This window comes from Cucurbita moschata, unplaced genomic scaffold (genome assembly GCF_002738365.1).
Source record: "Cucurbita moschata cultivar Rifu unplaced genomic scaffold, Cmos_1.0 Cmo_Scf00019, whole genome shotgun sequence".
NCBI classification, from domain to species: Eukaryota; Viridiplantae; Streptophyta; class Magnoliopsida; order Cucurbitales; family Cucurbitaceae; genus Cucurbita; species Cucurbita moschata.
This window is the reverse complement of record NW_019268535.1, coordinates 1,709,473-1,719,920: the sequence shown is the minus strand read 5'-3', so window position 1 is coordinate 1,719,920 and position 10,448 is coordinate 1,709,473. Positions and strand designations below refer to the sequence as shown.

The window sequence follows — 10,448 nt, the reverse complement described above, 5'->3', positions numbered from 1 at the left end:
AAAAAAAAAAAAAAAAAAAAAAAAAAAAAAAAAAAAAAAAAAAAGACTTTGACTTTGAAGGTGTCTTTCATTCACTTCTCTTAAAAAAAACAAATTTGTCGGGGAGCATCCCTTCTTGTAAATCATAAAGTATTGTACTATTTAATTTATGGATGTTACCGTTGCTTTTCGAGATTCGTTCTTAGTCATTTTTTTATGTTCATTTATTTTGATGTTTATCCCCTCTTTTTTATCCTTACTATGTTCATATATTTTGATCTTCACCACATAAGCTTCTAAAGTGAGCGGGGTTGGGCGGAGTTCGGAGAGGGTTAGCTAGTTTGTAAGGATCCAGTCTAGGATTCAAAATCTGTATTCGACACCTGTTGTCTCTAGCATTCCCCTGCGACATGGTTACGTTACTTACTTCTCACTTTGTAAGAGTGAAAACTATCCTCACAAACCAACACAAATCATTTCAGTATATTTTGTCATCACTTACATGCATCCATATATCATTTATTTCCTCAAGTGTCACTTACCCACCAGCTCCCACTTTAGTTTGTCCCTAAACCACACCTTACTAGGACATGCCTTTCTCTCGTACACGTAACTTACTTCACGCTTCTTAAGAGTAAAAACTGTTTCCGCAAACCAACACAAGTCCTTCAAGCATGCTTTGTCCTCGCTCACATGTTTCCTAATAAAATTTCCAACCTAAAATTGCTTCAAGTAAAAAACAATTAAGCATGAAGTTTCGATGATTGAGCCATAAAAAAGAAAGGTCATTACTTTTAATTCTTTTAAGTCTTTCTTAATTATCATATCTTTAAAATCGCTCTCATTTGAATGTGATCTCAGTTCATTCATGTTAAATTCGGTTACTCGAGAGTCCGTTACACCACAACAATAATAAATTAATTCTAAACCTTAATAATATTTGGAGTTATTGGTCAATAAATTGTCACCTAGTCAACTAGCCAGTATATTTATTATACATATATCACCTACTATGTATTTTATCCAAAAAAAAAAAATCTTATTGACCGTTGCACTGAGAAAAGACTCCCATTTTTATGTCATCCAAGTCCTTCATTTTGATGTAAAAATTTAAAATTTGAAGGTGTTTGAAAGATCTGAGAGATGAGCAAAGTAGTGCAGAAGGATATGAAAAATTCAGTGAGGGTTCTCTTTAAAGAAGACGATGTTCCTTCTTCCACTTATGAATCCAATCCAAATGGAGAAGAACCAGCAACGCCACCAGCTCATAGGCCTCTTGTTAGCGATGAATGGGGTTCTTCCAACCATAAATACCTTGATGCTAATATCACTTGGTCCGCTCAGGACAAAGCTTCTGCTGCTGAGGCCGATGACGCCGATGTCGATGGAGGAGAAGAGAGCGATAACAACGCCACTGCTCGACCATCGACCGATGGCGATCGCTCCGAAACCGGAGCACTGGGACAAGAAAATCAGGGAAATGCCGCAGATCCCAGCCATCATTTTATTCTTTGCAACGGTATTTTCATCCCTCTAAGATTTTTTTGTTTTAGTTATGGTGAGATTTTACGTCGATTGGAGAGGAACATTTTTTAGAAGGGTGTGGAAACTTCTCTCTAGCAGACATGTTTTAAAAACTTTGAGGGGAAACCTGAAAAGGAAAGTTCAAAGAGGATAATATTTTCTAGCGGTAGGCTTAAACTGTTATAAATAAATGGTAAACGAAACATTCTTTGTAAGGGTGTGAAAATCTCTTCCTAGCTGATGCGTTTTAAAAACCTTGAGGGAAAATTCGAAAGGGAAAGTCCAAAGAGGACAATATTTGCTAGCGGTGAGCTTAGATGGTTATAAATGGTAAACGAAACATTTTTTATAAGGGTGTGGAAATCTCTCCCTAGCAGACGCGTTTTAAAAACCTTGAGAGGAAACCCGAAAGGGAAAGTTCAAAGAGGACAATATTTGCTATCGGTGGGCTTAGATTGTTATAAATGGTAAACAAAACATTATTTATAAGGGTGTGGAAATCTCTCCCTATCAAACACGTTTTAAAAACCTTGAGGGGAAACTCGAAAGGGAAAGTTTAGAGAAGACAATATTTGCTAGCGGTGAGCTTAGACTGTTATAAATGGTAAACAAAACATTCTTTATAAGGGTGTGGAAACCTATCCGTAATAGATGTGTTTGAAAAACCTAAGTCTGGAAGGGAAAGCCCAAAGAGTGACAATATTTGCCAACAGTGGACTTAGGCAGTTATAAATGGTAAACAAAGACATTTTTTTACAAGGGTATAGAAACCTCTCCCTAGCAGACGTGTTTTAAAAATCTTGAGGGAAAACTCGAAAGAAAATCTCAAAGAGGACAATATCTGTTAGCACGGACAAAGGCTAAAGAGGACAATATCTATTAGCGGTGAGCTTGAGTCGTTATAGTTAGGATGAGCCATTATTGATTGTTTGTTTGTATGTGCAGCAAAAAAGAAGAGAGCATACCTTCCATTAAAAGTTGGGTTATATCAAGCAGCTTTAAAGGGTGATTGGAAGATAGCCAAATCTATATTTGACATTGATTCATCAACTATTACTATGAAGATTACTGATGCTGATGAAACTGCTCTTCATATTGCTGCTGCTGCAAAGCATATTCATTTTGTTGAAAATTTGGTTCAACTTACCTCTCCAGCTGACTTAGCTGCTAAAAATGAGAAGGGAAACACTGCTCTTGCTTTTGCAGCTGCATCAGGAGTTGTAAGGATTGCTAAAGTAATGGTTGACAAGAATCCTGATCTTCCAGATCTTCATGATCTTTATAAACCAACCCCAGTTTTAATGGCGGTAGCTTACAAACGCAAAGACATGGCTTCTTTCCTATTCTCCAAGACTAAATTTGAAGCTTTGGATACTTCTGAACAGATTGAGCTTCTTATTGAAACCATTTCCACTGACTATTACGGTTGATCTTCTATCCTTATTCATGTTAAAGTTTTGTTTTTGCGGGATTCTATGTTGGTTGGAGATGGGAACGTAACATTTTTTATAAGAGTGTGGAAACGTCTCCCTAGTAGATACATTTTAAAATTGTGAGGCTGATTGTGATATATAATGAGCCAAAGCGGACAATATTTGCTAGTGGTGGGCTTGGACTGTTACAAATGGTATCAGAACTAAGCACTGAGCGGTGTGCTAGCGAGAATGCTGGACACTCAATGGGGTAGATTGTGAGATCTCACATTGATTGGAGAGGCACTAAGCAGTGTGCCAACGAGGATGTTGGACCCTCAAGGGGGTGGATTGTGAGATCCCACATTGGTTGGAGAGAGAACAAAACATTCTTTATAAAGGTGTGAAAAGCTCTCCCTAGTAGATGCGTTTTAAAACCGTGAGGCTGACAGTGATTCGTAACGGGCCAAAGCAAACAATTTCTGCCAGCAGTGGGCTTGGGCTGTTACAAATGGTATCATAGTCAGGCGCCGAGCATTGTGCCAGAGAGGACGCTGGACTCTCAAGATGGGTGGATTGTGAGTCCCACGTTGATGGGAGAGGGAACAAAACATTTTTTTATAAAGATGTGGAAACCTCTTCCAAATAGACACGTTTTAGAACCGCGAGACTGACGGTGATACGTACTAAGCCAAAAGCAGACAATATCCGCTAGTGGTGGGATGTTAGAGTTTCATTCTAAATTACTCACAAATGTTGTTAATATATTTCTTACTCTTTCTTTCTTCCTTTCAGATATAGCATTAGAAATTCTGAAAAAGAAACCTGAATTAGCAAAGGAGAAAATGGAGAATGGCGACACAGCTTTGCATGTACTTGCTAGAAAACCATCTGCTATTGGTAGCCACGCCGAGCTTAGCTTTTGGAAAACATCCATAAACTCTCGTAAGGCATCTAACTTTGCTTTCTTTTCAATGTGTAAGAATATATACCGAGAGATCTCACGTTAGTTGAAAAGGGAAACGAAACATCTTTTGTAGGATGTGGAAACCTCTCTTTAGTAAACACGTTTTAAAATCGTGAGACTGACGGCTATATGTAACAGGCTAAAGCAGACAATATTTGTCAGCCGTAGGATGGAATTGTTACAAATGGTATAAGAGTCAGTCACTAGATGGTGTGCTAGCGAGGACATTAGGCTCCCAAGGGGGTGAATTGTGAGATCCCACATTTGTTTGGAGAAGCATTTCTTGTTATGGTGGAGAAACCTCTCCTTAGTAGACACGTTTTAAAACTGTGAGCCTGATGATGATACTTAATGGGCCAAAACAGACTATATTTATTAGCAGTGAGTCTGAGCTGTTACGTATATAATGACATGATTATATCTTTGTGTGCTGGCTAGGCTTTCACGGACTTTACAACAAAGCTCTGATGCAGACACTAGCTCATCAAACAGTAGAACGTCTATGGAATTTTGTTGTCAAGGAACTTACAAAACGAGAGCTATATAGTTTTATAAAAAACCCTTCAAGGTTGTTGCACGATGCTGCAAGAGTTGGAAACGCTGAGTTCTTGATAATACTCATTCGTTCATATCCTGATTTGCTATGGAAAGTTGATGACGACGACAAGAGCATATTTCATATAGCAGTTGAAAATCGACAAGAGAGTGTGTTCAGTTTAATATATGAGATCGGAGGCCTCAAAGACTTTCTTGCCAACTTTCATGATAGAAAAAAACAATTCAATATGCTACACTTAGCTGGATTACTAGCCGCTCCAGATCACTTGAGTAGAGTTTCAGGAGCAGCTTTACAAATGCAACGCGAGCTTCTATGGTTCAAGGTATCAGCTCCTTTTTGTGGTTCATGGTTTAAATTTACTCCCCGATATCGTTGTTTGTTGGATATAGTCTACGATCGAAAACAAGCAAAAATGACAATTTGAGGGGAAGGATCTTTTGAAACAAAGAAACCTTAATGTTAGGGAGAGGTTTCCACACTCTTAATGAAAAATGTTTCGTTCTTCTCACCGATGTGGGATCTCACAATCCACTCCCCTTTGGGGCCGACATCCTTCGTGTCCACCCCTCTTCGAAGCCCAGCGTCCTTGCTAGCATAGCGGCTCGATCCACCCCCCTTCGGGGCTCAGCCTCCTCGCTGGCACATCGCCCGGTGTCTAGCTCTGATACCATTTGTAACAGCCCAAGCCCACCGCTAGTCGATATTGTCCTCTTTGGGCTTTCCCTTTCAAGCTTCTCTTCAAAGTTTTTAAAACACGTCTGCTAGGGAGAGTTTTGCACACCTTTAATAAAGAATGTTTCGTTCTCTTCTCCAACCGATGTGGGATCTCACACTTAAACACTTAGCTTTTCAATTCTCTTTGTTGTTGTTGTTTCTTTTATTTGTTTCGACATATGTAGATAGTGGGTCATATCCAACATTTGGTATCAGAGCCAAAATGCCGAAACAAATGTTGTCACCGTACAAAGTCACTGGAAGAGAAGTGACAACGGTAAAGGACAACTTAAGAGGAGGGATCTTTTGAAACAAAGAAAAGTTAAACCTTTCCTTTTCAATTATCTTTGTTATTATTATTGCTTCTTTTTACTTGCCTCAACATATTTCGGATCACATCCAACATTATTTAAAAATTGAACTGATGTGAACTTGAAGGAAGTAGAGAAGATCGTAGTATCCTCCCATCTTCAAATGAGATGTGATCGAATTCCAGAGCTTTCCCAAGTAAAGATAACACAAGACCCAGTTGATAAACTAACACCCCGCGAGCTCTTTACAAAAGAACATGAACAACTACGAAAACAAGGCGAGGAATGGATGAAAAACACGGCGAACTCATGCATGCTGGTGGCGACACTGATAGCGACCGTAGTTTTTGCAGCAGCGTTCACAGTTCCAGGAGGCAACGATGACAAGGAAGGGATACCTATATTTCGACAGAATCAAGCGTTTACAGTGTTTGTAATATCAGATGTTGCAGCTCTAGTGTTGTCTACAACTTCTATACTCACGTTCTTATCAATCTTGACATCCCGCTATGCAGAAGAAGATTTCTTGGTGTCGTTGCCGAGCAAGCTATTGTTTGGGCTATTGACGCTATTCGTTTCTATTGCATGCATGGTGGTGGCTTTCAGTGCAGCCTTCTTTATTGCGTACGATAAAACAAAGGCGAAGATTCCATTGGCCATTGGAGCTGTGGCGATTCTTCCAGTTGGGTGTTTTTGTGTGTTTCATTCTAAACTTGTAGTGGACATATTGCGATCAGCTTATTGGTCTAAGTTTTCTTTGAGACAGCGTGAGAAAAGGTTGTTTTAGTGCAATGGGTAGCTTGTCAATGCCCATCAATGTGTAATTTTACTAACATTTTATGAACATTTAATGTTGATTATCAAAAGTTTGAAGTAATAATGTATGTAGTTTCATGAACATAATTTGGATCTCAAAGTTTTTCTTATATCATTTATAAAGTTGGGTGTATGCATGTATGAACAGTGCGGGCGCAAACTACCATTGAGCGGGGGTGAGATGATTAGAAAGATTGAATTACTATAGGTAGTGTCACCTACTTTTCAAACGGGCAGCATCATGACTTACATTCAATTATGATCAGGGTTAAGGAGAACTCAAAACTAGATTTTTTTTTTTTTTTTGTTCATCTTTGTGGCTTTGTCAAACGTTAGGTGAGGTTCTTCCTTCCTCAACAGAACTTGATCATCCATGTGGAACTAAGTATCCTTCCGTCATATACATAACTCGTTGTAAGATCTTCCATCAGTTGAAGAGAGAACAAAACACTCTATTTAAGGGTGTGGAAACCTCTCCCCAGAAGACACTTTTAAAACCGTGAGGTTGATGACGATACATAACGGATCAAAGTGGACAATATCGGCTAGCGGTGAGCTTGGGTTTGGGCTGTTACACTCGTACATGTATTTTCCTCCATTGCAACTCTAAACCACTTGCCTCCAATCTAGGTTAAGTTCTAAAATTTAACCTTGTCTATACTCTATCTTAACAATACGACTGACATGTTTCTATATCAATTTGGAACTTCATTCGGACGTGTTCATACCTTTTATGGGGTCAAAACAATCTTAAAGTGCTCAACCGAAGCTTACCGTTGACTACAACATTATCGGGACATTATAACCCTTCCTAGGGCCATTGATCCGTTTGACCTGACAAAAACAATGTGCGAATTGACCCAAAATTTCAGTTTTTAAAAAATTCAACTCAACTCAACCTCGAAAAAAAATCTAACTCAACCCAATCTAACCTTTATGGTTTTAGTTGAGTAATTCGAGCTGATTAGATTATCAAATCGTATGAACGCCCTTACAAAGGGTTATTGACAACTAAGAAATAAAAACTTACAAAAAAAACATACATTATTTTAATGCATCTGTATCATCTGTACTAATTAATTAAGTGATTAAATATTATTAAGTATAAGATTATGCATGTGACATTGTTCTATAGTATTGTGTGCAAAAAAGGTTACTGACTCTATGTTATCATAAAGTATTAATTGGAATTGGGTTCGACATGTGAGAGCCAGTAAACTACGTGCCTTCCTCGCTTCACCTAACCCTTTAACCTTGCTTGATCATGTGGCTTCATTGCCTATAAACAATTATTTTGTTCTTAAGCCTTGGATTTTGCTTAATTATTGCAACTTGTTTATGTGCAACTTGTTTGTTTCCTTTGAAAAATTATAAATGTTTCTTGACTTTTACAATCCCACAATTTCGTAGTTTCATTTACTTTTAAGTCTCGAGATTTATCTTGAACGCAAAAAATTTCTACTTAAATAGTTTGGGGCGAAGATAGATTTCTTCCCATAACTATATTCTACAGCCTTGCCCATGTCAAATTCCCTACTAGTGAGCGAGTGTGTCAGCGGGGACACTAGACCCCTAAAGAGGTGGATTGTGAGATCCCACATCGGTTGGAGAGGAAAACAAAGCATTCCTTATAAGGGTGTGAAAATCTCTCCCTAGCATGCGCGTTTTAAAACTGTGAGACTGACGGTGATACGTAACAGAGCCAAAGCATACTATATTTTGCAGTGGGCTTGGGCTGTTACAAATGGTATCAAAGTCAGACACAGGGCTGTGTGCGAACGAGGACACTGGGCCACAAGAGAGGTAGATTATGAGATTCTCATATCCCACGTTAGTTAGAGAAGGAAAAGAAGCATTCTTTATGATCGTGTAGAAACCTCTCCCGTCAGACAATGAGCCAAAACAGACAACATTAGTGGACTTGGGCAAAGATATGTTTGCTCATGAAAAATGCATTTTAAAATTGTGAGACAATTGACCAAATCAGATAATAAGATGATGAGATAATCGATCAGACAGGAACAACTTACGATTACGAATGATTAAGAAGATGAGATAATTGAAACTTTTCAACATAATTACTTACTTTTGAAGAATAAACTAAACGTCCCTCTACCTTAGAAAGTAAAAAATAGCTATTCAGTTCAAGATATGGGTTGTTTGCATTAATTCAACGATATCTATTGCATTTAATAAATGAGTACAAGCTGCTACTCACCAGTCATGGAGCTAACCTCTCTTGAGCTGAAAACATTCAACATCGAACAGGAGAGCCAAGGTCTATGAGCAATGGCTCAATGGGAATACTCATAGCTTCATTTTGATCAGCTTTCAGGTCCTGAAGATTCATATGATCAACTTCTTCATTATCACCATTGATCGAATGACCATTTTGAAGAAGCCAATTGTTTTGGATCACTTTGGCGGCAACAATCTCCAATGATAACACCAATTCCCTGCGTTTTTCTTCACGAAGTATTGCACAACAAGCTTTCTCCACCGTTGGAAATGGCTTCATATGAAGAATTTGAGCACAAATGGTGGAATAAGAATCGTTTAATCCTATAAGAAATTGCATGACTTTTTCCCTTTCAATTTGCTCACTCTGTTTCTCTGTTGAACCGCAAGAACATTTGGGGGTGTCAATGTAGGCCTCGAGTTCATCCCATAAAGCCTTCAGCTTTGTAATGTAAGATGTAATGGATGAGTTTCCTTGATGATGGGATGCAATTTCCTTGTAAATTTGAAACATTCTTGAACTATTATTGCCTTGGGAAGAACATTCTTCTTCCTTTGTTTCTGAGGCGAGTGATTCGTATACCAAATTTGCATGAAGAACGATGTTCGCAAGATCCTTATCTACATAAAATTTTCAAGAACGTTAGGGATCACGGATCTCCACATTGGTATGATATATTCTTTACTTATAAATCCACGATCATTCCTAAACTAGCCAATGTGGGACTCCCTCCCAACAATCCTCCCCTCGAACAAAGTATACCATAGAGCCTTCCTTGAGGTCTATGTTTCCCTCGAACAATTTCTCCTTAATCGAGACTCGACTCCTTTCTTTGGAGCTCTCGAACAAAGTACACTCTTTGTTCGACACATGAATCACTTTTGACGACTCCTTCGACACTAGCAATTTCTTTGTTCGATACTTGAAGATTTTATTGACATGACTAAATTAAGGGCATGACTCTGATACCATGTTAAGAATCGCAGGTCTCTACATTGGTACGATATTGCTCATACCAACGAAGATATAACATTCTCTAAATTGGCGAATGTGGGACTTTCTACCAACAATCCTCAACACAAAATACATACATAAACCTTTTGAATCTGAAAATGGGTAAAGGCTTACCATCAAGAGAAAGCTGATGTAACTTATGAACATCAGGGTCGCTAAGAGTACGAGCACCATAAGATCCATCCGAATAACTACGAACAATTTGTTCATCTTGCTGATCATTCAACCGACCGCTCCGCAAGTTTTTGGGAGTACCCTTTTGAGAATCGCTTGGTTTGGCACGAGAAAAATCGGATCTTGAACCAGACCCACTTGCTCCTTTTCCATTGCTCTTCGACGGCGGAGTTATTGGTTTGGTTGGGCGAGGGGAAGAGAATCTAGTGGTGGTTTTAGGCGCTGTTTTGGTGTCTAATTTCCTCTCATTTGGGCTTGGGGCTGCTGGCCTTGAGGGGGCAAGCTTTGAATTGGGTCTTGATGGGTCGATGCGTGGAGGGTTTGAAGATCTATCGGTGGGTTTGGTTGGGCGTTTCACGACGGTGGGTTGGGGTTCTTTTCTATGGGTTCGCAGCTCGTTGGGGTTAATGGGTGTCGTTGGGCGGCGGCGTGGGGACATGTAATTGGGTCTGGACGGTGGATTGGTGGCTCCATTGTTGTTGAATGGTCTGCTTTCTCTGGGGGAAGATCGGGATCTTGGGGGGCTGATAATGCCTCGAACCATTGTTTCTCTGGCTGAGCTAATAAACAGAGCTGGTTTGTTCTGTTTCTTCTCTGCTTTTTGGTGAACTCAGTGATGAAGTTTGGGGCATTTCATGGAAGGTTATGAGGCCATTTCCTAATTGTTACACGGTGGGAATGGAGGTATTTTAGGGTCAAGTCAACCAGTTTTTAATTGGATATTAATTCTTGTAGCTTC

At 39.1% G+C, this 10,448-nt stretch overlaps 2 protein-coding genes across 2 annotated transcripts; one reads left to right on the top strand and one right to left on the bottom strand.

The window, feature by feature from the left end:
* Window positions 1-1,059: 1,059 nt before the first annotated feature.
* Window positions 1,060-6,366, top strand: LOC111456952 (ankyrin repeat-containing protein ITN1-like). The gene is made up of 5 exons (XM_023099032.1): window positions 1,060-1,498; window positions 2,449-2,928; window positions 3,711-3,860; window positions 4,321-4,763; window positions 5,594-6,366. The coding sequence occupies exons 1-5, from the start codon at window positions 1,123-1,125 to the stop codon at window positions 6,251-6,253; spliced, it is 2,109 nt and encodes a 702-aa protein (XP_022954800.1). The 5' UTR covers window positions 1,060-1,122; the 3' UTR covers window positions 6,254-6,366.
* A 1,975-nt stretch (window positions 6,367-8,341) lies between these two features.
* LOC111456959 (serine/arginine repetitive matrix protein 1-like) lies at window positions 8,342-10,448 on the bottom strand. Its single transcript, XM_023099042.1, has 2 exons — window positions 9,650-10,448; window positions 8,342-9,141 (listed from the first exon to the last, which is right to left on the bottom strand). Exons 1-2 carry the CDS (start codon window positions 10,251-10,253, stop codon window positions 8,537-8,539), a joined length of 1,209 nt encoding a protein of 402 aa, XP_022954810.1. The 5' UTR covers window positions 10,254-10,448; the 3' UTR covers window positions 8,342-8,536.